We start from the raw sequence: 27,745 nt of genomic DNA, 5'->3' as shown, positions 1-27,745 counted from the left end.
CAGTGATAGATGACCTGAATCAAAGTATGTTCCTGGTACGAGTTCTGAATTTTTTAAATTACACACCTAAGCAATTGATCGTTAGTATGTGATGGGTATGTTGTTTTCATATGTCGACGTCTCGTCTGCTTGTGTTGAGGCATACTGTATGTTGTTAGAATTATGATGGTAAGATTTTACATTAATATTGTATTATAAATATGTGTTTGAAGGATTAGGGTGTATGTGATGTGGAGACATTTAGTACCAAGGATTTCATTGTATGTATTTAGAATTGTACGTGTGTTTGATTCGTTTGAACGTGAGGACTATGTGTAATATCTCATTGATTAGTTAGATGCTCACTCAGGTTTTTGTGTTTCCTTTTGGGCATTTCACCAGTTTTTGTTTTTCCTTCAGGATTCACCAATTTGTCTTTCTTCGGAATTCAATCAAGTTTTTTGTTTCTTTCGGACTCACCATTTGTTGTTTTCTTCGGGAATTCACCAGGTTTGTAGTTTCCTTCGGGATTACCACATTTTGTGTTTCCTTCAGGATTCACATTTTTTTGCTTTCTTCGGATTCACCAATTTCGTGTTCTCCTTTTTGCGGAATTCCACCAGTTTTGTTGTTTCCTTCCGGGATTCACACCAGTTTTTTTGGGACCATACTTAACTAAAATAGGATTGGGACTCAAGTCTCTTATGCATATTTCATGTGTTTATTGTGTGCCATAGGTAAGGAGGTACCTAGAGGACATATGATGCTAGCCCTGACCCCAACTGGTGGGTTACTTTTATATTATTCATACTTATCCTTTCTTATGCGTTGAGTTTCAGAAAAAAGGTTTTAAAGACAAGCACCGTGTGATGGCGTTTAGATGAACATCGTGTGATCGTTCACTCGGATAGACTTTTCGCTTCCCGCACCTTAAATTTGAGTCCTATATTTTCTCTTTATATTTAGTTACTATTTGAAAATTGTATTACTAAGGATTATTCTTCTTTGTTAGTCTTTAAGAATTTTGGGTACCCTTATTTTTGTTTAAACAATTGCATTTAAAAATATCTTTTGAACTTCTCTTGTTTTAACATAGCATTTTATTCAAATAACCTTGCAAGTTGATCGTTTTAAATTCTATGCATACTGCATTATTTTAGTAATGTGCCTTAACCTAAGTCCATAGGGGGCCGGGTCTTAATAGAAGATCTCCTTTGTACTTGAGCTGTTCAACGCAGAGAGAGCTCTGACGGCTTATGAGTGCTAGAGTGTATCTGGTAATTCTTAAGCGGACCAAGGAGACATCAAGTGTATCTTCGCCACAGAGTTCAGCAGCAACCTTAACTTGGTGAAGAAGTATGGCTATAAAGGAAATGTGGCACCTGCTGGAAACAGAGGGAGGTATTTGCCAGTGCAAAGAGTTCCGTTTTTCTGCTTGCTGACCAGAACATCCTATGAGGAATATGTGGCGCCAAGATTCTATAATTTTTTTCACCAGGAATTTCAAGACCAGTAGTTAGGATTGCAAAGCCTTTAGAAATAAAACCCTAAATATTAAATTCGGTGGATTACAGGGAGAAGAGACCCACACGCAACATTGTGACAAAATTTTGTTAAGACATGTGTAGGCGCATTTCCATGCCTGATATAACTTCAAGAAAGTCTTAAACACTATACCTACTATGTCCCTTACACATTTGCGGGAATGAAGGCAAGAAGTGGGCCCAATCAATTAGAGCCAGGCGAAATTACATGGATGGGAGCAGTTGGATGATGTTCATGAACCAGATTCTTCCTTCGTCTATCAACGCAAAATGGTGGAGGGAGGGTATTTGATTTTGAACAAAAGGGTTAATGGAAACTTGAAGTATCGCCTTGAGGTGCGATATCGGAGGCAGTTATAAAGAAATTGAGTCCGCATATCGGGTCCCTGATATGTATTATTTGATTAAAACCTTTACACAATGGCCTCGACCATCGACGCAAGCAGTTGTCGATGCCTTCCGCAGAGAAGGGGATTAATGAATAAGTTTTCAATATACGGAAGCGAAAGAACATATTGGGATACATCTCGTGATATATCTTGCGAATGATTGATACCGGGCTTAAGATAAGAGGTCGGAGGAGCAAGAAAGAGTTAGAAAGGGCAATGTCCAACGACACAATAAGCGTACTTGCGAACAAATGACCACAATGACTCGGGCTCCCCAGACGTATGGCTAATCACAGAGGAACTCTCTCTTCTCAAGGAACAGCGTAGGTTTAAGGGTGTGTGACTCATTGAGTCTGTATAATGGATTGCATTTCAATGGATGAGAGAAATCTGGATAAGACGTCTACCCATGGACAATTCAACCAACTCGTATTATTGCTATTATATAGATGGAATCATTGGGCCGAATAAACCACAACCCTGGGTTGGTGGGTCACCCACTTTTTGTGGCTGAGATGAGAATCCTCAATAGGACGAGGCCACAATTCTACTCAATATCAGCTATCAAGAGGATCCGAGGCAAACGTTTCTGGGTTCTTCACACATAATCCGGATTGCAGCCCAACGTGACTTCGCAAGGGTACGCCACCCTATGACCAACTATTATGCATTTAATGTATCCTTTCACGTACCTCGTCTCTTGGAGATCATTCAACAAATACATTTAAAAGAGTGAGGCAAGTAGAGACAATTCGCAAGCTACTTCTCTTAAGAAAGACATTAGAAGATCAGATAGATCACGCTTACGAGGGGGAAACTTAAAGAAAGAAAGCGCTTAGTACGTGTTAGCTGATGGAAACTCAGGAATGCTGAGGCCAAGAGGAAAAGTTCATGCAGTGACATTGAATGATGGCAAAACCGACAGCCCTATTATATTTCCAAAGACCAGATGTTTCGGTAACAAACAAGTTACCAGCAAATTTGACTATTGCTTAATAATGGGAGCAACCCAGTTCAGAAGTATAGACCATCTACAAAAGATTTCGAAGCTCTTCAAGACATGAATTCCAATCAACACCAACCTCCAATTCAAATTTGATACACAGCCAAGACAGGACCTCACCCGACAACAAAAGGTGAATAAGAAACTATGACGAGGATCCTCCACTTTCCATCCAGGATGAAAAAAAAAGACGACAGCAAGCAGTTGGTTCCAGGGTTTAGACGTTCTCCGATAGCTACACATTTAATATTTCCCTAATTAGGAAGCATTTAGCAGCAGATGCCGAAGTTATGTAACAATTTCCTCAAGGACATATTCTTGCTCAACAAGAGAAAATTGGGGAAAATGAAACAGTTTGCACTAACCATATGGATGTTTGTAGACGCTTTTTGGTTCAAAAATACTCTCCCTACTAAAATGAAGGACCCTTGGGCACTTGTTAACCCATTGCCCCTGCACCATAGAGAGGGAAGAATGGTCGAAAACACTGTGTGATATAGGACAAGCATAAATTTTGAATGCCTTTGTCCAATTTTTTTTTAAGAAGCTGCTATATCGACGAAGCAAGGCCAACCATGATCACATTACAACTAACACGATAGATCAATAAAGGCTTGCCGGAGGGCAAGATAGAAGCTTTCTTCATTGAAAGTGGACACTATTTATTCATCTTCCCAGACATACTTTGTTATATTGGATTAATGAGGCCCGATAAGAAATTCCTATCATCCTCGGGCGATTGCCCATTTCTCACCACAGAGCGAGTTTTTAATCGTGTGCAAAAAGGAGGTTTGACCATCCGGGTCGATGATCAAGAAGTTTTTAAAATCAACGTACTACAATAGCATTGAAGTACCTAAGAGATATGGAGAACTGCCAATATATCGCAAAGAGCTGCCAAGCAAAAGAAGCTGGGGCATGAACATCGCCTTAAAGAAATGAGGAGAAGGAGGACTTTGAAATCGGCGCAATGTTGGAGGAGGATTACACTTCAATTCATGCTCAATCTAATCATTTGACACCGCTCAGTATATCAGAACGGGACACTCGTAGTGCATTAAGCCATCTTAGAAGAGCTTACCTGATTTTCTAGAGTTAAGTTCGTTGTCAATGCACCTAAAGTATGGGGCTTACTAGGGAAGTAACGGACACTTACCAGTTTTCATTTTTGCATCATTTGAGCATCAGGAGCAAAGAAGATGCGCCCTACGGATCCTTAAGAAATCAACGCAAAAGCCCTAGGATGGACCTTGGGCAGGACCATGTCGAAGGAATCAGTATCTCGCATTACGTCATTGCATGCACAAATTCGTCCTGGCAAATCGAAAGAATGGATCAGTTAGCAAAGGGCTAACGTCGCTTGAACCTTGCCATGAGAAGGTTGTGTAAAGAAGACAATAGTAAAGTGGCTGGATGCACTGGATGTCATCTACCCGATATCTGATAGCGTGGGGTGAGTCCCAGTTGCTATAATGTGTTCCGGAGAACAATGAGGGTGAGAAGTGGGATGGACAGTCATCACTACATGAACAAGATATGAATTTCGTTACTCCTTTACGACAACTACGGTGAGTTGAAGATAATCATCATGGGATATCTTTTCGCAGGCTTGAATATTGACCACTATTAAAAACCACTTTCCACTCCCGTCCATGATCAGATGTTAGACCATACTTTGCGGGGAATGATTTTTCTACTTTCTTGGAATGGCTATTTAGGTTATAACCAAATTAGCAATTTGCGCCGAGGCCAAGACAGATGACAACTTCACTACCCATTTGGGTTTTACGTTCGTATTCCGATGCAATGCCATGGACCTTTGTAAATGCCACCAGGCACTTTTCAACGATTGCATGATGGCAATATTTCGGATTTTTTGGAGAGTTAAGTCGAGGAATTCATAGAATGAATTTCTCAGTCTTTAGCAGTAATTTTTATGACATCCTATTTCGTTCTAAACCTTGAAAAAAGTTTAATAGAGATGCATCGGTAAACAAAACTTGTTTTATTGAACTGGGGAATAAATGCCCTTTATGGTGGAAAGAAGGAAAATTAGTTCTGGGTCACAAAATCTCCAGCAGTGAATTGGAAGTTATCAGGATAATCGACGTAATTTCCAATTACCCCCAAGCCATGATTAAAATGAACATCTTAGGGCTCTTTGGGCAAGCTGCAGGTTATATAAGCAAGATTTATTTTGCAACTGTCTCCCAAGATCAGATTAAGACCCCTAAGTGACACTTCCTTGAAGCCTGACCGCGAGTTAAGATATAGATTGTGATGACACGGCCCATATACCAAGCATTTATAACACCATTGAGAATGCCGCTCTCACTCACACCTATTGTTCTATTGGATGCCAGCCCATTGAATGTGTGATAGTCATAACCTAATGTGCGCAATTCGATGTGATATTTAATAGCCTCCGGTTGGTATTGGTGTTCACACTATATTAAGTGGCTATGCTGTAGCACCAGAGGAAAAGGTGTCAATGCATACTTATTTAACAGAAACACGACTGAGCACGACTTCGCAAAACATATCGATAACCTATACGCCAGAAAAGGAATAGCTTACACAGTACGGTAATTTGCACTGCAAGAAGTAATACCCAGATAGGTACTTACAATACGGCCTAATCAATAAACATAGGTGCAAGGTGTGTATGACGGACCACTTTAGACGATTAAGTTCTTATAATCGGGACGAAGTAAGAGAAATGCAAAACACAAGGTTCTCGCGCATCAGGCGGTGGGGTTGATTGCTCCTACAAGCGTATGGGCAATGTTCGACTAGGAAATCAAAGATCTGGATAGAGCACCGAAAGGAGACTATTCCAAATCACTAGATTAATACCAATTTAATCGTCAGATTGAGAACATTTTAGCCCCTAAGAGTTCAAGGTGAGATTAGAAAAGAATATTGGTTGAGGAAAATTCCGATCGATGACTGACGTTGCTTGATGGCAGTTAGACAATTGATGTGCCTGGTGGATCGGACATAGATATAAAACTTCCATTAGTTTGTGGCTCAAACTACAAGATATACATTTCATATCTTACCACGACCAGTAAGAAGAATTAAGTACCATGATGGCCCCAACATTTCTATTTTCTGGGAATTTGACCCCTTCCTGTTATTCGACAAGATCTGAGATCATATAAATACGCATCAATGTGTTGAACCTGAGCATAGAAGCAAATAAGTCCAATTTAAGATGACATTTAGTAAGAGCCTTTACTCAGGGTCATTATTCATCCTTGGGACAATGAGAGTTAAATTTCTGATAGAGTGGGCAAGTGACGCATATATACAAAAGTCAAACAGAAGAATGCTCAGCAATTTGGAACCAAAACAGTTTTTAAGAGACGGTTCATGCCCATTGACCCATGTTGGTGTTTAGGATGTGAAGGTGGTCAACAGACGGGGAATATGTCTAAAAGAAATGACATGCCATTGACGTTAATCTTAGAAGTTGAATTATTTTGATGTTGAGGAATTGACTTTCATGGGCTGTTTCTCTACATTCAGAAGGTCATCAATATAATTATGGTTGCCAGTTGAATTATGTTTATTGAAATGGTTGTATAGTTCCATCGCATGTTGCCAAGGAATGACATGCCATGGGCAAAGTATTCTGAAGAAGAATATTTTCGGATATAGGAGCCCGGGCCTTAATCAGCGCATGAGGGCTCTTACTTTTATTCACTTCATACATTTACCAACATGTGACTACAATTCAACGTCAGCCATTCGAGTTGCAACATGTTATCACCCCCAGACAGGGACCAGACAAAGATTTTCTACACGAGAGAGCATTTCAAAACTACTTGGAAAAGAGTAGTATAATACTGCTAGGAAGGACTTGGCTCACCCAAGCTTGCATGAAGCACTAATAGGCTCATATAGGACTGACCTACAAACACCAATTGGCATGTTCTCCGTGTGCCCTCTGGGTCTGGTCGAAAAAGCTTGTTCATATGCAGCTTGAGTTGTTGGACCACATAAGCCGATGTGACTTGGGCATTGCAAAGAAGGCTGAAGTTTTGATTTAGCCGTGTGGGAAAAGTTCTGAAAAGCTGCCAATTAATCAGTTGGTTGAATGGCGAAAGAGGAATTGCGCTCACCTGAAAATGCTCAATATACAAGGAGAAGAAGCCAAAGATGGCATTTTGATGACCGCAATCACGACCGGAATGTCACCTAAGGTTAGCGGCATCTATTATTCAATAGATGTTTGCAATGTTTCTAGGAAAGTTTGAAGTCTCACTACGTCTGGGCCATTCCGACATCCAAGACAATATTTCTCACGACGCAGTGGAAACTAACAACTTAGATGAGAACAAGCATTCAAAGTCCACATTGCGTCAACCGGATATTAAGCCTATATGAGAGGCGGACTTCGAGTCGACGCCTGAGGACACCATATGACCTTGGGCAAGCCAGGGATTAAATGCTTGCAGGAAAGCAATTGCGGATAAAACTCTATAAGAACTTCTTTCCAATCGACTTTCTATCATATGTTTACTACGCTTTCTTTAAGCTTTCTTTACCGGTTTATTCTAATTTTCTGTCATATTACTGTCTAGAGAGATCAGTCTTTAATATTTTTGTATTTCCTTCCATTTAATTTCGGCATGTTTCTCATATCTTAAATTTAGTAGCCACCGATCAATAATTAATTGTTTCGAAATGATTGGAATAAATATCACCGCAAAGGTTTTTTTCGACTGGCGATTTTTTATGAATTAAGCACGAGGACAGGAAAAGCTAAACTATTGAGGGGCAGGGGGTGTATAATACAGATAGCGGACACTTGTGCATACCAAGTACACCCATGTATTAATGTTGTGGTAGGGTGTTCATGTACCTCGCAAAATAATGTCCCTTGCCCGTCCTATAGCCAAATGCAACTATGTTGAGGATATCCTCTAGAAATGCCGTTCGTAAGGGGTGTGTTGCGGCGGATGTATGCGTGTTGCCCGTCCTCGGAAAAAAAATGTATCTGCATTTATTGGAAGTAGGTGTGATTTCTGAATCATGCAACCCTTCTGAATTAAATTTGTAAAGTAATCAAATTCTTTGACTCTTGTACAGAATAGAAAATTTTGTAATGCGTTTCATTTGGAATTTTTTTGTTATACTTTGTTAATAGTCAATACAATCAGAGTATATATTCACTCCCTTTTTACCTGTGCCTCTTTCTTATCTTCCTTTGTCAATTTGGTTAATTGTTCTAAATCTCTTATTTTTACGATCTTTCATTGCCAGTTGCTTATGAGTATTACATTTTTAACTTAGAAAACATTTTCCACACACTTAGTAAATTTGACTAAACACTTAGTTAATTTTTTGTTTAACAGTACTTTACCTTTTATCTTTCAAAGTTTTACTCAAACCTTTTTTTGAAATTTCTTCTAAGCGTTTGTCTATTCTCTCCAAACAACGCAATGAGGATCTTGCTCATCTTTTAAATTTTGGGGTGGGGAAGGTCTGAGTAGATGAGATCAAATTTATGTTGTATTTAAGGAAAATGTGTCCGTTTTTGGAAAAAAAAAATTATGGCAAAACTCTAATGTCAGCGCAAGGAAAACCTCAAAAACATCCCAACTGATAGAGTTTAGTTGCGAAAGGAGCTTGCTCATAGTTGGTATGTTCGTATGACACCCGTAGAGCAAGCCAAAACGAAAAGTGTAACCATGATCAACAGTCTCTAAATAAAGAAATGACGCAAATTTTTGCTCACCGCATATAGAAACATCAAGTTGTTTTGAAAAGAAGAGATAAACATTCTATTTTGAAAACTAGAAAAGCAACTTTGAGCAAAATTTGTCATGTAGAAGAATAAAGTAGGGCCTATAAGAATTACAGGATAAAGGAATTGCGATGTCAAGTAATGTGCCTAAGTGTAGCATTCGGAGCAACATCGTCGCAAAAATTAGAGGATAGGAATTGAGCATGATTGCCTTAGTAGAAGATATGCTTGAGGAAAAATTATATATCTAAATTTGGGGTTTGATTAAACTTGTAGAAATACAAGTTATTTATGCCACCTTATCTAGATATTGCGGCCAAAAGTTAGTAAATATGCGCCGATTGTATGAAAATTAGCCTAGTATTACAATAATTATAAATGTTTGCAATTACACCCACTAACACCATAAAGATGGAAGACAAGCCGAATTTTAGTCTGTTTTGCAGGAGACCAAGTCACCACTTGCGCTCAAGGCTCACGAGAAATTGATCAACGCATCTCTGTCACATTGCGCTTGTCAGTCAACAATGAAGAGACGATTACAACAATGACGGCGCAATGCGACAGTCGGTCCAGAGCTGTGTTTCAATCGCATGCGGTAATAAAAACAACACCGCATGCAAACCCATGATCGAAAGATGCAGCTGAGCAACGCAAAAGCTGAGGATTGAAACACGTGTACAGCTAGTTGAGGATTAAGAATAGATATCAAAAGATGCATATTAGTGTATATGATAAAAGTTTATCAATATTTTGATAGATTTCTAAATTTTATTATATTTATAAATATTTTGATTTATTTTTACTATTTTTTAAAACAGCCTTACATATATAACTTTCTCGAACTTCGATTCTGTCCAAAGAGAACAAATCGATGATCAACGATGTAAGATGAAAAAAAAAAAAGAAAATTCAGCGAGAAACAAGCATGTCCCACAAGAGAATATTAATCCCTATCATTACCGGAAATAAATCCACTTATTAATAATTTTACATACAAAGTGGATGAGACAGAAAAAGAAATTACAGATCTTCTACAATTTGATACACATAAAAATCAGATCATCAGTATCAAACATCTTCACACCCATTGAAGTCATTTTGATTCAACCAAACGTAGCCATAAACAGGCTCCCCTTGAATCTGTCTTTGATAACCATAAACAGCATCTCCTTCCCCCCTTCCATCTGGATATGGATTATGGCTTCCGAACAGATACTCCGCCGCCGTCTGCCACTGGTTTCCGTAATTCCCATAGCAATAGCAATGGCCGTGGCAACGCCCACACCCGTTCTTGGGTTGCCTACAAGGTGTTTGTTTTTTTACCCGTGACAGACATGGCCAATACCCAAATAAACTTTCACAAAGATCCATCGCTTCCAGTCCATACCCACTTGGAAATTGATTCGCTTCCCTTCCATTTCCATACTCAATTCCCGGATCTGCCAATTGAATCGCTTTAACTTCCTCAATTTCTTCAGATTCAGAAGCTGTGTCGCTCTCACTTGAAGAACTGTGGTTAACTTTTTCGATCTGGGTCGGCTTGATTTCACTCGATGGCTTTGTTTGTTCTTCAATTTTTCCCTTTGGTGGTTCTTCTTCCTTGGGTATGGTGAAGATGGGAATGGCGGTGGCAGTCGGCGGTGAAGAAGAAGACGGTGGGTAACAAATTTCAGTTGAAGGTTGAAGGGGCTTACCGTAGGTTTCAGAAATGTCATAGCCGCCGCCGTAAGGGGTTGGATCGTACTCTTCAAATTCTGTCTCGTTGAATTCGGAAACAGAGTAAGAGATCACAAATTGGGTCGAGACCTCGCTGTAAAAGTCAGGGTCGTATTCGATTACTTTTGGCACAGTGAAACTCGGTGCAGAACAAGCATTGGCCGAGTAGCTAATTGCGTAGCCATAAGCGCCATGGTTAACGGTTTCACGTTCGATCAATTGGGGGAATTCATAGAAATTTGATCTGTAGGGAGCATTGGCAAAGTAGCCGACTTCAGAATCATAAACCTGTTCCAAATAACAAGGAGGTGGGTAGTCAAAGAGATTGTAGAAGGTCGGTTCGTTGCTGGATTGTGAAATTGGGGGTTCAATTTGAGCAGAATGGTAGTAGGAATCGTTGTAAGAATCATAAGAGTTGTAGACGGCCATTGTAGATCTGTTCTTAAGCTGGAGCAAATTGGGGTTTCTTCATATGGAAAATTTGTTTCAACGCTATGATCAAATGCAACACAAGTTCTTCCAACCACATAGCACTTATCTAATTGGGATTTTGGTAGCAAGAATAAATGCCACGCAACTTTTTGCTGCAATAGCAGCAGGGTTCAACATGTAGTCGTGAGTGGGGATACATACGACTCTGCCCTTTTGTTCTTTTGGGGTGTCAGGGTTTATCTTTGTGATTATGTAAGTTAATTAAGATTAACTTGATTAAACAATTCAAGCCAAACCACCATTAAGCATAGCTCAGCCCATCCCCTTTCTTTTTGGCCTCTGTCTTATTGAAAAATAAAAAATACGGTTGAAATGTCAAAAAGTACAGAGTTTGCTTTTTTAATGTATTGAAGCCATGCTTGGATAATCAATAGCACTAGAGATAGAAACTAATGGCACCAAATAAGGGGTGGTTGATGTTACGTAAGAACAAACGTTGATGTGACTGAAAAAGAATCCTAGGCAATAAAGCATGGAAAGTTACTAGTACTATTGTTACAACTAGTAGATATATTATTTTGATTTATTAGCCTTGTTGGCATTCCAATTTTATCTGTATTGGAAGATGCCTTCATGGCTTGACTTTTATCTGCTTCTCCTTGACCAGATCTTGAGTTGCTTTGTGTTGATCTGTGCAAGAGATCTTGCACCTATATGGTGACAAATAAAGAGGAAGCAATTGTTGCCGCGGCGATTGTGACGAAATACTAGTTGGGGATTTCGATATTGGGAGGTGGCTAAGACGAAGTGGAAGGAGAAACTGACAATAGAGATGATTTAGGTGCCGATTTTAATTGTTTTGATATGTTTAGTTGGTGGAATAGTTCGACCACCTTTGTATTGTACTGAATGCTTTGGTTATTGAGAAATAAAGTAATTTATTAAAAAAAAGTTAGTATAGAAAGTGTATAGTTCAACAAAGCTTATAAAAAGTAAAGTGAGGGCTCTCCTTTAGAAATTACTTACTCTCTTTCTAGGATCATCGATTGGGGCTATTCATATGTTTTTTCTTACTAACTTACCTCTGGTTACGTGTGATACTGACAATGTCATAGTTATTTTAGATGTTCAAGGATGTAAGGTGCCAAATTGAACGTAGCTCGATGATTTCTTGAGTGGTATATATTTACTAAATCGATTGGTTGGTTTGAACCTCGAGTCATTGACATTCCTCTTTTAGGACATGTGTTCCTCAATGCCTCTCAATATCCTATGGGCCTGGGTCTTGCCATTGGACAACTAACAACTATTTTTACTACGAAAATATTGCTTGTGTTGTATGGTTAATTTGAGGTTTTTATGTTTATAATCGCACAAGTTATATCACCTATTGCATCAAGGGTAATAGCAACTTTAAGAAAAAATAAATTGAAAACTTGGAGCATGTTCCCAGTTTATATTTTTTTGCAAACATGGCAAATCCCACCCATGCGCCCATGATTCACTAACTTTTATCTGAAATTTGATTGCTATTTGATTTTCATTTGATTGTTATATGATTACTATATGATATACTAATTTTCAATGATCCTGATTGTTGTTTGATTACTATTTGATTGCTATTTGATACTTATTATTATTGAATTGCTATCTTATATTGATTTGCTATCTAATGGTTGTTTGGTTACTATTTGATATTGAATGTTTTTTATTGTCAATTATACAAATTGCTATTTGATTGTTGTTCGAATACTATTTAATACTGGTCGTCAATGATACATATTGCTATATGATAATGATGGTAGAAAATTGTCAATACTGTCTACTGGTTGTCAATTAAGAATGGTTTGTATTTGGTCCGTGGGGTTTGAAATTTATACTGTTTTAAATACTCCTCAAAGACTCTTTCCGCTAATTGACTAACAGTAAAATGAATTAGCTGGCTGATTTAGCAAAAAAAAAAATTGTTTATTTAATACTGTTTTCTTAATGCGGTGGCTTCCTCCTCTTTTCATCTTCTCCATCTCTCCTTCATCCTCTTCGGTGAACCTTCGGCTTCCATCACCACGACCTTCCTTTTCTTTTCCTCTCAGAAAGCAATTTGTATTCAGTTATAAGGTACAGATCTTGGTTTTCAGCAGCGGCAAACTGCTCCTCAACCTAGTTGGAGCTTCCTTCCAATCCTCCAATTCGATTAAGCCTCTCACCCACAAAAGTGCTTCCCTGTGATTTAACTCTCAGCCTCATCGAAACTCTGTTCTGACGCGATTAATTTCAGATCCAATGCATTCGCCACTTCCGCTGCTCATCGCAGCTATTGATGATGCCATGAATGTTTTCAATCCTAGCCCTCGTCTTCTGCTTATCCTTTTGTTGACATTTCAAACATTCGCTGTGGTCTTGAATGATTGGAAGGAAATTATGGGAGGACAGGAAGTGTGGTGGTGCGAATTTCTTCGCCTAAATTCGGAGCAAATAATTTTAAATCGTCTCCATTAAAATTTGTTTTGATGCAAGAAAATTTAATTGTATAAAATAAAAGCAAAAAGTAAAAGTTTGAGATTCTATATGAGAAAGCCTAGTTTCGATTCTAATGGACTTCTCGTATTCATAGTATTTTCATTACTGAAATTAAGTAATGGTTTATACTAACCAACCAATGAATTCGTCGTAATCAATTAATTAGTCCAATTCGAATTTGATGAAAAACATATAAATTCAAGTTATCTTAATTACATTAAAATCTAGGGCAAAATTAGGTTGAATATCTAATTTTCAAGCGTCTAATTACATATTTGTTTTGTTTAGTTCTAGGTTGGTTAGAACAATACTAGTCTCATTCGATCACAAGCTACCTTAACCTATTGCTTTTTAGCAATTAATATAAAATTAAATGTCACCCATCCAATGTCAATCTAAAGCAATAATCATAAATCACAAAAGTGTTTGATTATTATGATCATAATATAAATTAAAACAAAATTGAATCTAACAATTATAAGAAACTTTGTTCGAAAACTCAAAAATACGTCATAATATCTAATTTTCAATCACCTAATTAAATACTCGTTTTGTTCAATTCTAAGTTGGTTAGAACAATACTAATATCATTCGATTCGCAAGCTACCATAACCTATTGCTTCTTAGCAATTAACATGTCGCGCATCCAATGTCAATCTAAAGCAATAATCATAAATCATAAAGCGTATGGTTGTATGATCATTATATAAATTAAAGCAAAATTAAATCCAACAATTACGAGAAACTTAGTTCAAAAACTCACAAATACATTAAAATAGGAAAAATATCCTAAAATCCAAACTAGAAAATGTTACCTTAACTCATAATCGACATGCCGATGAATGGATTTAAGTTTGTATACATCCATTGAACAGAAATAAGAGGAAAATAGAGAGAAATTGAGTTCCAATCGTAAAAAATTCTAACCTTCCTCCCTAGACGGCTAACAAACTATTTATAAAATAGAGAATCGCATAACATATTCTTTGAACACTACAACAAACATGGCCTTCCATGACTTTTATAAAACATGCTATGAAATATAAAAGGGAAAAAAAGGCGCTGAAGACTAAAAAGAAAAAAATTGGTTCGATACCAAAAATTCGGAAAATGAAGCTCGCCTTCAAAACCCTTCCTTTTATTTTGTTTTTTTCCTTTTCTTCTCGCCTGCCCTCCTCATTGCCCCTCAAATAAAAAATTGGTCTCTTTTCTCCTTTCCTTTTGCCCACAAATTTCTCATCAATAGTCTAAATTTAGTCTTCCATTTTCGCCAGCTCCCTTGTTTTCTTCCTCCTCTTTCTTCCATTCTGAATCAACTTTACATTAGGAAGGATTTTTTTTTTTCAGTCTTCAAGTTATGAGATACACATGAAAGAGGTATTTTATTTTCTCATCTTCCTCCATTATTACTGTCTTTCTAAATAAAAAATAATAATCGGCACCTTCACCTTCACCCTCTTCGTAACACCATACCCACTCTCTTCGCCTTTTTCAATCATTCTACCTAAATCTTCAAAACCGAAGATACAGGGAATCGATTTCTGATTCTGCTATTTCGACTATTTTTTTTCTTTTGGTTTCGCTAGAATGAGATCAGGAAAGTGCCTTTTTATTGGGTAATCACTACCATGCATACTTCGTATTTGCCGATGATGCTGGTCTTCTCAAAGGTGCTTTTTGACGATTTGGAAAAATTAGGCACAAATTCAGGTATATCGTTGTTTTCAATTTCAGAATTTTCTTCTCTACTGTAATGGATAAGATGCTATTATTGGGATTGATGTCCTAAATTTTGTAGGATCTTATACTTTGTAATTATAATATACAAACATCTTATTTATTTAATAAAATATATGATATTTTATTTCGATTTTAGTTAACCACAAACAAATAAACTAATATTCAAAGTTATATGTAGAGACGTACGGGTGGATCATATTTAAGTGATAACCTAAATGGGTTGTAGTAGATGTAAAGGCTGGATACCTTATCCTAGTGACATTATAAGTATGACCTACTTTGTAGATGTTATTATTGTTATAAAGTGCTACAAATGATCTGATCCTAATCATTCGTGTGGAGACATGTGAGTGGGAACATTCTATACAAAGGAGTTTGTATAAGACCGGACCATGAAATGTTTAGTATCATTATATAACGTCGTTCATAATAAAGACTAACATTTCACCAAGATAACCAAAAGTAACATGACCTAAATCTTGAGTGAGTTATGAACTCCTGCCTATGAAGCCGGTCCTTTGAATTGTATAGGTGAGAATGGTCAGATCACTGACTCAATAATCCTACAATTTTGGAGATTCATCTGATTGGGGAGCTGGTAACACAGCTACACACGAAATTCTCCCTTAAGGGCTAATTTCGGGGTTTGAACAATATGGTGTCACACCCTCCCCTAGCCCGAGAAGGGTTCATTCAAAGTTGGACTATGATTTATTATTCATTAGAGGGATCAATGGTACTTAAGGAGTTAGATGTAACTATAGAGCCAAAACGGTAATTTTGGCCTACCTGTATTTACGAGCAATTTGTGAAGAATCATCATACTGTTGACTGATTATATCCAATAAACATAGAAATATATTTGTAATGTGAAGAGTGCAGCTGTCTATCTTTATTGGAGTGTGATAACGGGCAGAAATGCACGTTATCATAGTACTAAATTCTTAAACAATGTTAGATTGTGTTGATGAAATATGTTAAATTGCGTCCATTAAGCATAAATTCTATAATACTGCAGTCGCACGCGTCCAACGCATTAGAGCAGTTGATCTTTATATTTTTGTGCAGAATATGCATTAACGCAATGTAGAGATTGCGATCATAAGAATACATTGGTCGAGCGCAACTTAACCACAAGACTTTACATTGATCGTGCTCGCAAACATTCGCCCAAGAAGAATTACTGCAAGTTGGTCGGCGCAACATGGTGAGCGCATCTGGGTGAAAGGATAATTAAGATCGATGGGACAGAAAACTGACGGTAGTCGGATCCAAATTAAGTTGACAGCCGATAATGGTCACAAAGTACATTCAGCTTTATCGGTGACAATTATCTGGTGCATTAGTCAGGAATTAAAGCTGTCCCATCTATACAACGAGAGAGAGAAGCCGCCTTTCACCATGGAAACTCTATAAATACCAAGTGCATTCTTCAGAGAAGGGGTTAAGTAGTCGATTACTTCATCACGTTACAAGTTCACGCCTCTGTCCATAGTTTTCTTCCATTTTAAGCCAGACGCGAGGAAAAAAGCGTGCTGATAGATCATTCCGGAAAGCTTGAAAAAGCACCAAAAGCTCCAAGACAGAGAGAGGGCCGATGCCTGTGGAAGCGGGAACATTTGTAGATCAGAATAGAGATTCAATGTAAAAAGCCTCGATCAGCAAGGAATTGCTACCAGGCTTTCTACCTTTATTTTTCATTATCATTTTGTACTCAACTCAGTTATAAGAATGGAATGTCTTTCTCTATATCTGTTCACTCTCTGTTATTTAAGTATGAGTAACTAAATTAGTTGAATGAGTTGAGAAGTAGTTAGGTAGCATAACGAGGGAATCTTCATATTTGCGATTATCTTGTTTATGTATACTTCATTCATCTATTAGAGATACTCGGGAGGGTAGTCTAAAGATAGGATTTAGACTTGGGAAGGTCAGGTCAAAATCTAGGTTTGGAAGAACTAGATTAGAACGCATAAACGGGAGATAGACGCTTAGGAATGAGCACAATTTGTTATTAACGCATCGCATGCATCTTAGCAATAAGGTATGATTGTATACGGTCACCTTGCTTTCATGCATTTTGCATCAACGCATAGGATAAGAGTAGAGACTTAGGGATAAGCTCTATGGACATTTTGCATTCAACACATGCGTCCTAAACTTAGAAGCATCGCATTTACATTGGGAAATGACTTGCTGTGCATGGTTGTAACATGATCGCAAGGGTTGACGCATTCCTGAGTAACGCTAGCTAAAGATCTTCTCAACCCGTTCATCACATACTCATTGCATCTATCAATGCAACTATCTTTCTCAAATCCGCCGCCTTTACTTACTTCTCTTTTTTCATCAACGTAACAACACACCCAACACTTTATTTATTTACTTGGTTATCACAAAGTTTTTATAAACATTACCAATGCAACTATTTTCATAAGTCCCTATGTTCGACCCTGGACTTACTAGGAAACTCAGGGGAATTTACACTTGAATTTTACTGGGGAAACTTGAGTGCACAACGCAATCCATCAATGCATATCATCCATATTTCCACTTAATAAAATTAACGCATCAAGTTTTCGGCGCCGTTGTCGGGGACTTCGGAAAAATAGTTGATTAACGAAAATTTTTGTGATTTCTTTGCAGAACTCTCAATCTCTGGCGAACTACGACTCGGAGATTGAGAGAACATTTTGAAGTAGACTACGAGACTACCAACAGCATCCACAAGAGAAAGAAGAGATGGCGGAGTAACCTAAAGGTGGAGCACCAAATGATAATAATGTCATGGTGAATCCGATTTTGTTGGCAAACGATCGCAATAGGCCCACTACTGACTATGCATCGCCAAACCTCTATGATTTCTCTCCGGGAATCATGAGGCCTGCCCTCGACGGAAGCAGATTCGAGATGAAACCGGTGATGTTGCAGATGATCCAGACTGCAGGTTAATTCGGAAGAAGGCGTGGTGAGGATCTGCACGCCTATCTCTGAAGTTTTATTGAAATTTGCAACACTTTTGTGTTCCCGAACATCTCTGTTGAAGAAGTTCGACTAACATTGTTCCCATTTTCTCTCTGTGATCAGGCTAGGAAATGGGCTTATTCGCTCAAACTAGGAGAGATTACTTCTTGGGAGCAGGTAATGGAGAAATTCATGAAAAAGTATTTTTCACCTACCGAGAACACAAGACGAAGAAAACTTATTACTAGTTTTGAACAAGATAAGGACGAATCGCTCAACGATGCTTGGACGAGATTCAAAAGGTTGGTCCGAGATTGTCTGCATAATGGGCTGCCAGACTACTTTCAAATGGAAATTTTCTATCACGGTTTGAATCCTGCTTTGCAGACTGCTGCCAATGCGGTAGCCGCTGGTGGTCTGCTTGACAAAACTTACGAGGAGGCGAGGAATATTCTGGACTGCATCTCCAAGAACCATGAAGACTAGAGGGAGAGTGACTAGAGATTGAGACTCAAAGATTCCGATGCAAATAATGGTGCCATTGTTTCGTTACAAAACTAAATGACTGCAATGATGAATTTGATTCAAGGAATGGCGATCAACAGCCCAACACTGCAAAGTGGGCAAATTAACGCAATAAGTCAAAACACCGCAAGGTGTGTGACTTGCAATGATGGACATGCGATGGAAGATTGCCCGCAAAATCCACAGTCTGTATATTTTGTAAAGAATAATCCATTTTCAAACACTTACAACCCCAGGTGGAGAAACCACCCCAATTTTTCTTGGATGAATCAATAACAAAATTTTCAATCTATGGCACAAAAAGAAGGGCCACCAGGATTCTTTCAAAGCAACAACGGTCAACAAAGAAACCAAGCAAGTAGTTCACAACAACCAATGCAATCTTCTTCTCTAGAGAGACTATTGAAGCAATACATAGAGAAAAATGAGGCAGTGCTTCAAAGTCAGGCTATGTCCATCCACAACCTCAAATTACAAATGGGCCAGATTGCAAATGAGCTCAAAAGTAGACCGCAAGGGGCGTTGCCAAGTTCAATTGAGCTCCACGCAACCCAAGGGATTAGGAAAAGAGCAATGTCAGGTTGTGACATTGTGCAGTGGAAAGACTGTGGAAGGAGAAAAGAAGGAGCAGAACAAATCAACTTCCATCACAACTGAGCCTGAGATTGCGGCAACGCAAGAAGAAGAAAAAGAAAATGAAGCAGTAGAACCTGAGGTTGCGTCAAACCTCAAAGTCAAATGAAACAGGAATCGTGAAGCCATAAACTTGTAACGCGTATTTATATATATATGCAAGGCGATGCCATAAACTTGATGACATAGATTCTATGTGATGATATGTGATACTGCTTCTAGATATGCGTTATTAATGAATGTTCTTGTAGTATGCTGTGCGTTGTCACAAGTTTCCTTGCATTGAAACCAAGTATAATTTCACCGCAAGTTTCTCGGTGTGATCCGAGGTCGAACATAGGGACTGTTTGAGGTTATTGCATTATGTTTGTGATATATACGACCAGGGGTCAATTTATAAAAGAGTTTTGTGTACAAGTGATTAAACATGTGATAAAGTAAATCTAAGCGGTAAAAATGCGATAATAACATAAATTGCAATAAAATAAATTGCGATAAAAGTAAATCTAAGCTAAAATGATATAAGATACAGGTTTTATGATACAAGATACTGAGGTCAAGGCTGGCTGTGAAGATTATACAACGATTGTGTAATGCGGTGGCAAGTCTTATGTGTGAAGCAGAAAGAGAAAAGATAATTAATACAAATAGCGCAAGTTCTTTAATTGCATTAAAGATATAAGTACTGTTCTGCTTTTCCCTTAGCGTACACCTCTCGGTAATCGGTCGCGTTCCCACATATCTGTGGTGAAACAGAGACGAATGTATGAACGCAAGGTTGCTTCCATCTCTGGAAGTCCTACTTGCTTTAGTTAACGCATTCTTTTAACCTTCTCTCGACAGATCAGAATGACATCTTCACTTCTACTCTCACAGTTGAAGATGCCGTCTAGCATGCCTTAGCTAAACACATTTATCTCTTTAGCACAGATTAAATTACTCGTTTAATCCATATTATTTAGCAAGGTATTAAGAAAACTTCATGGAGAAAACGATTAATGGAGGAACGGAAATAGATAGAGAAGTGGAAATGAAAGTGATCGAGACATTCAATAAAACTATTTAGCGTCTGATATATGATATATGAATGAAGAGATTAAGAGAATGAAATACAATTGATGGAATAGAGTTAGAAACAAATACAAATAAACACCAACGTCTTGGCAGCAATTTGGATGGAGATTTGCTTGCTGGTGTGGATGGATCGTGCGGAAGGATGAGCTTCCCTCTCAGGCTTGCTCAATCGGTAGTAGGGATCTAAGCACAGAGCTTCACGACGGGGATCTGGTAGAATCTCTTCTCTTCCCAGATTTCTTCTGATCAATACTCAGCTCAACCTCTCTCTCAATAATCTAGCAACAATTAGCCCTCGTATCAAGTATATCTTCTCTGAATTCTATGGGGGTATTTATAGGTGAAAAGCTTTGACTCTTGGCTTGTGGAGCCCACTTATTGTGATGGAAATTCCGAGATGGAGGAATAAATATTCCTTCTGTTATGTAATCAGATCGTCAAATCTACACAACGGTTAGTTGTACACGTGTCACAATCCTCCGTGTTTGCATTGCTCAGCTGCATCTTTCGATCGGTTGCTCGTATGCGGTGTTGTTTTTATTACCGCATGCAGTTGAAATTCAGCTCGGGATCGACTGTCGCATTACAAGTGGTGACTTGGTTTCCTTCATTGTTGATTGACAGGCACAATGTGACAGAGATGCGTTGTTCAGTTCTCGTTGAGCCTTGATCGCAAGTGGTGACTTGGTTTCCTGCAAAACAGAGAAGAAATATCCTCTTCTCTTATATTAATGATGTTAGTGGGTGTAATTGTGTTAATTTATATTTATTGTATTTCTGAGCTAATTTTCATACAATTGACATATATTCCTTCTCTTTTGGCCGTAATATCTGAATAAGGAAACATAAATAACTTGTATTTCTACAAGTTATCAAAAGTCCAATTACCACCTTTCCCTCAGAGGTTAAGAAAGAAGAAAAACGAAAAGGTACAGTACCAACGCTTCTTATCTATTTTAAAACAACTACATGTTAACATCCCTTTCAGTGAAGCGATTGAGGAAATGCTTGTCTATGCCAAGTTTTTGAAGGACATGGTAACTAAGAGGAGAGGTGCTGGAAAATTTCCACGGTGGCATTAACGCAAAGTTCCAAATATATTATTCCACCGAAGATGAGCGATCCTAGGAGCTTCACGATTCCTTGCTCCATAGAAGGACTCTATATTGGGCAAGCCCTGAGTGACTTGGGGGCCAACATAAATTTGATGTCGCTGTCAATCTTTCGACAATTAAATATGGGGCAACTTGTGCCCACATCAGTGACTCTCCTATTGGCTGACAGATCTTTGGTTCATCCAGAAGGTAAGGTGAAAGATGTGCTGATCACGACTGATTAATTTATTTTGCCAACTGACTTCATCATCCTAGATTATGAGGCCGAAAAGGATGTGTCCATCATTTTGAGGCGACCTTTCCTATCAACTGGTTGTGCTCAAATTGATGTGCACAAGGGAGAAATCACTTTGAGCATAAACGGACATAAGCTCAAATTTAATATAATTCGTGCCATGAAACTCTTGGATGAGGAGACCTATAAGATTCTGACGATGACCTGAATTTGATTGAAGAAGAAAAGTCTTATGAAGAGTGTGAGAAAGAGGATGCTAATGCATCCGTAGCTGCCTGCAATGCGATTGTAGCAAAAACAAACAAAGAAGAAGGAACGATCGCAATACAAGAAGAAGAACCAAAAGAAGAAAGAATAACAATGCAACCTTCCTTCGTGGAACGACCAATACTTGACCTAAAGACCCTACCAACACATTTGAAGTATGCATTTCTGAGGCAGAATGAGAAGCTGCCAGTGATAATTTCCTCTGCGCTCAATGCAGATTAAGAGAATGCATTGATGAGCATTCTCAAGAAACATGTGCGAGCAATTGGCTGGATGCTCACTGACATCAGAGGAATTAGACCCTCATACTACATGCATCATATTCGTCTCGAGGATGACCATAAAACAACTATTGAAAATCAATGCAGACTTAACCCTGCGATGAAGGAGGTTGACAAAAAGGAGATTATCAAGTGGCTAGATATAGGCATTATCTATCCATTGCAGATAGAACGTGGGTTAGCCCCGTGCAATGTGTGCCGAAGAAGGGAGGAATGACAGTAGTCCCAAATAAGAACAATGAATTAATATCGTAAAGGACCATCACTGGATGGCGCATCTACATGGACTATCGCAAATTGAATGCGGCCATAAAGAAAGATCACTTCCCTTTGCCATTCATCGATCAAATGCTAGACAGATTAGCAGGGAACGATTTTTATTGTTTCTTGGATGGATATGCCGGGTACAATCAAATCATGATAGCTTCTGAAGACCAAGACAAGACCACATTCACCTGCCCATATGGGACATTTACTTTTCGCCGGCATGAGGTTTGGCCTCTGCCTAAGATATATGGGAAAACATTAATTAGCATAGCCAGTGATCTAAGATTGCTATGAGACCTCATGGATCGATGGGGGACCTCAAATAAAACATCGATGGTGAGCGTGGCAGAGGAACTGCTAGTCTTCTAAGACTCTTAGTTATTTAGTTATTATGCTAGCAATGCGCTAAGCACGTTCCAAAGGTGCATGATGGCGATCTTTTCAGATTATTTCGAGGACTTAGTGGAAATATTTATGGATGACTTCTCCATTTATGGGAACACGTATGAAGTTCGCCTAGTCAATTTGGAGAAAATTCTGAAGAGATATGAAGAGACGAATTTGGTGCTTAACTGGAAAAAATGTCACTTCATGGTAAAAGGGGGTAAAGTGTTGGGACACAAAGTCTCCGAGGAAGGGTTGGAGGTGGACAAAGCAAAGATCGACGCAATTGAAAAGCTTCCACCTCCAACCAACGTAAAGGTTGTGCGAAGCTTCTTGGTGCATGCTGGATTCTATAGACGATTCGTTAAAGATTTTTCTAAGATTGCACGACCACTGAGTGCATTGTTAGAGGCGGACAGAAAGTTTGAATTTGACNGTTAAAGATTTTTCTAAGATTGCACGACCACTGAGTGCATTGTTAGAGGCGGACAGAAAGTTTGAATTTGACAACAATTGCCTCAACGCATTCCGAGTTTTAAAAGATGCATTGATTACCGCGCCTGTCTTGATTATGCCGGATTGGACACTGCCGTTCGAAATCATGTATGGCGCAAGCGGATATGCGATGGGAGCCACATTAGCGCAAAAGAAGAAAACTATTTTGCACCCCATCGCATATGCGAGTAAAACTCTGAACCCTGCTCAAATCAATTATAACACCACTTAAAAAAAACTCCTGGCTGTGATTTTTGCGTTGGAAAAATTCCAGGCATATCTATTGGGAACCAAGGTACTCATTCACACTGATCACTCGACAATCAAATATTTGATGACAAAGAAGGACGCAAAGCTGAGGTTGATCAGGTGGGTTCTCCTCCTTCAAGAATTTGATATTGAAATAATTGATCGGAAGGGGACAGAGAATCAAGTTGCGGATCACTTGTCCAGATTGGAAAATCCTGAGGTTGACCGCAATGAATCTGAGGTGAGTGCTGTGTTTCTGGATGAGCAGCTATTCCACATAGAAGAATTTCCCTGGTATGCGGACATCGTTAACTATTTGGTTTGTGAACAATTTCCTGAAGATTACACATACCATCAACAGAAAAAGCTCAAGCATGAATGAAAGCATTATTATTGGGATGAGCCGAATTTGTATAAAAGAGGTGCAGACCAAATCATTCGATTATGCTACCAAACGTGGTTCAACAACACATATTGTCACAGTGCCACGATTCGCTATATGGAGGGCACTTTGGAGCACAACGTACTACAGCCAAAGTTTTGCAAAGTGGATTCTTTTGGCCTTCATTATTTAAGGATGTTGCTGACTACGCAATAAAATGTGATCGGTGTCAACGCACTGGTAGCATTTCATGGAAGAACACAATGCCAATATACACTATCTTAGAGATGGAATTATTTGACGTCTGGGGGATTGATTTCATGGGACCATTCCCTCCTTCGCATGGAAAACATTATATCTTATTGGTTGTCGATTACGTTTCCAAATGGGTAGAGGCAATTTCATGCGCCATAACTAATGCGGCGGTAGTCTCCCAGTTTCTCAAGAAAAATATTTTCACTCGTTTTGGCACTCCTTGTTCCATCATAAGTGATGAAGGATCACATTTTGTCAACCACAATATAAAGGAGTTGTTGCGCAAGTACAATATCCTCCACAAGGTGGCCACCGCATACCACCTACAAACAAATGGCCAGGCTGAAGTGTCCAATCATGAAATTAAATTGATACTTGAGAAGGTAGTAAAACCTTCATGGAAGGATTGGGCAATGAAGCTTGATGATTCGTTGTGGGCATACCGGACCGCATTTAAAACACCTATAGGTATGTCCTTTTATGCATTGTTATTCGGCAAGGCGTGTCATTTGCCTTTGAAGCTGGAGTATAAAGCATTGTGGGCAGTCAAGAAACTGAATTTTGATTTGAAGAAAGCAGGGGATGCGCAAAAACTGCAGCTGGTCGAGCTAGAAGAATGAAGGGTCAATGCATATGAGAATGCGAAGATTTACAAAGAGCACACCAAGCGCTGGCATGAAAAACGCATATGCGCTAGAAACCTTCAAATCGGGAAAAAGGTCTTACTCTTCAATTTGAGATTACGGCTCTTCCAAGGAAAATTAAAATTGCACTGGTCCGGACCCTTCATCATCAAAGCAATATTTCCACATGATGCGGTGGAGCTGATCACCGAGGATGATAGTCGAACATTTAAAGTTAATGGACAACGGATAAAGGCATATTGCGAAGGAGATTTCTAGCTAGAAACAGTCTCCGCAAAGTTGAAAAACCCGGACTATCCCTTACTCAACTCTTGAACATTTAACTCTTCGTCATTTTTCTATTATCAGTATTTCACTTATTTCTCTAAAAAAAAAAAACTTGTTGTTTTGTTTTAAAATCATTTAACCTTCTCTTTGTCTGTTTACAATGGTTAAGGCATAGGATTGCAGAGATATCACCAGAAGAAGAAAATGATCTCACTCCATCACCGCAATCCACAAAAGCAAGGATCACCGCAAGGATGGATGCATCAATACACAATGTGGGCGACAACGCAAAATTTGGGGGAGTACTCTTCTTTATTTCAAATTTTGCGTTATCACATTGCATTTTACTTTTCAAAGTTTTATCACCGCATCCTCCTTGATTACCACATTCATTTTACAAGTAGATAAATTTAGTAGTTTACCGCATTCTGTTTCTTCACCAAGCATGATTTCAATGATGACAAATATGCTTCTATGCCTTTCGTATATATCAGAATAATCTTAAGATAATCTTAAGATAGTCACCTCATGAAATATTTCTAGAATTTAGGGGTTGCTAGCTTTCTCTCAAACTTCTCTTTACAACGCATTCTATGACCATCGCATGACCTATTTAATTTCCTTTGCAATGAGAACATTACCGTATTTTACCATTTGGGGGTGTGGTATTTATTTTCGACCTTGCTATATCTCAATATATATATATATTATATATATTATATATATATTGAGAATAACAACTCCACTGTCAACGCAATGGGAAACCCATGTTGATTAGAGTTAAGTTGTGAAAGGCACTTACTCGTAGTTGGATGTCTACATGACACACGTGGGGGCAAGCCAAAACGAAAGTAAGTCACCAAGCTCAATGCATAAATCAATAATCGCAACTTCACTACCAAATCGGTACGAGTTTAGTCTGAGAAAGAGTGCATTGCTAATAGTTGGATGTCCGCATGACACATGTGGGGGCAAGCAAAAACGAAGGCAAAACACTTGGATCAGCGCAACGTCAGAAAAAAATAGCAATGAAGAAAATTTTTGTGCAAGGATAAATCATTTGACACCCCAGTGGAAAATTTTCTTTTTTGAAATAAATCATGCGATGTTCCGGAATTTAGTAAAGTTCTTTTGAAAAACAGCTTGCAATCCCTAAGTCTTAGAAATATTTTAGGAAGAGACTTGAATAAGACTTAAGGAAATTATGGCATATAGGATTTGAACGAAGTATCCTTGAGAAATCTAGGGAAAGAACTTTTCGGTTAACTTGCTAAAGGAATCTTTAGCTTATGCTTGAGGACAAGTGATAACTTGTAGAAATACTAGTTACTTATACTGTTTTATTTAGATATTGCGGCTAAATGAAAGAAAAATTGCATTGATAGTATAGAAATTGGCTAAGAAATGCGATAATTATAAATTGCCATCGATACACCCACTAACACCATTGCGATAGTAGAATAGAGTATTTCAATTTCTGTTTTGCAGGAAATCAGTCACCACATGCGTTCATGGCTCAAAGATCAAATAAACAACGCATCTACGTCACATTGCATCAATCATTCAGGAATGAAGAAATGATCAACGCAATGATGGTGCATGCGATAATCGATCAAGAGCTTAGTGATCAATGCAAATTCAACCGCATACGGTAATAAAAAACAACACCGCATGCGGCGATCGATCGAAGATATAAAGAGCAATGCATTTGCGGAGGATTCTGACAAATGTACAGCTTTCAATTGTGCATTTCTGATAGGTTGATTTCATAATAGAAGGAATATTCACTTTCCCATTTCAGGAACTACCATAACCATAATGTGAGGACCACGAAGTCAAAGAGCCAAGCTTCACCTATAAATAGCTTCTGAAAATTAACTGAAAAATATACTTGAATAGATAGAGACGTGCATATATCGATTATGAGAGAGAGACTGGTCTGAATCGACTGTCTAAAGTAGATCTGGGATAATCAAGAGACAAGGCCGAGAGGTGAGTCTCCGAGTAAGGAATCCTTCCAATCTCCGCCGTTGAAGCTCTGTGCGAAGGTCATTTCTACTAGAAGAGCAAGCCTGAGAGGGAAGCTCTCCTCTCCATTTCTACCACACGCTGGCAAGCAAAACCTCCATTCGAAATCTGTGTCAAGTTCTTGACACTCCTTCTGTATTTGTTTCTAATCTCTATTTCATCACTTGTATTCATCTTCTTAATCTTTTATTCACACCACGTATCGAATGCTTAATCTTAGTATTAAATGTTATGATCATTACCATTATCATCTCTCTGTCTATTTCCGTTCATCCATATCCATTTTCTTCATGATGTTTTCCTAATTCCTTGGGTAGTTAGCAAGAATTAAGCGAGTGGGTTAATTTGTGTTAAGGAAATAATTAAGTTTAGCTAAAGCATGCTCAATGACATCTTCACCTATGAGAGCAGAAGTGAGATATTATTCCGCCTATCAGAAAAGGTTGGAAGAATGCGTTAATAAAAGTGAGAAGTACTTCCAGAGATGGAAGCAACCTTGCGTTCATCACGTTCATCCCTGTTTCACCATAGAGATATGGGAACGCGGCCGATCACTGAGAGGTGTACACCAAGGGAAAGCAGAACCTTAGTTTCTACGG

The 27,745-nt window shown here is 38.5% G+C and overlaps 1 protein-coding gene and 1 long non-coding RNA gene across 2 annotated transcripts; one reads left to right on the top strand and one right to left on the bottom strand.

The window, feature by feature from the left end:
- Positions 1-9,601: 9,601 nt before the first annotated feature.
- Positions 9,602-11,738, bottom strand: LOC120083862. Its single transcript, XM_039039762.1, has one exon. The coding sequence runs from the start codon at positions 10,816-10,818 to the stop codon at positions 9,742-9,744; it is 1,077 nt and encodes a 358-aa protein (XP_038895690.1). The 5' UTR covers positions 10,819-11,738; the 3' UTR covers positions 9,602-9,741.
- Positions 11,739-14,288: 2,550 nt separating this feature from the next.
- Positions 14,289-25,417, top strand: LOC120083883. Its single transcript, XR_005483572.1, has 3 exons — positions 14,289-14,718; positions 14,928-15,051; positions 25,288-25,417. It is a non-coding gene; the product is annotated as an uncharacterized LOC120083883 (long non-coding RNA).
- Positions 25,418-27,745: the final 2,328 nt, after the last annotated feature.

Source organism: Benincasa hispida, chromosome 8 (genome assembly GCF_009727055.1).
Source record: "Benincasa hispida cultivar B227 chromosome 8, ASM972705v1, whole genome shotgun sequence".
NCBI classification, from domain to species: Eukaryota; Viridiplantae; Streptophyta; class Magnoliopsida; order Cucurbitales; family Cucurbitaceae; genus Benincasa; species Benincasa hispida.
The sequence above is the reverse complement of the archived record's forward strand: the minus strand, read 5'-3'. Positions and strand labels throughout refer to the sequence as shown.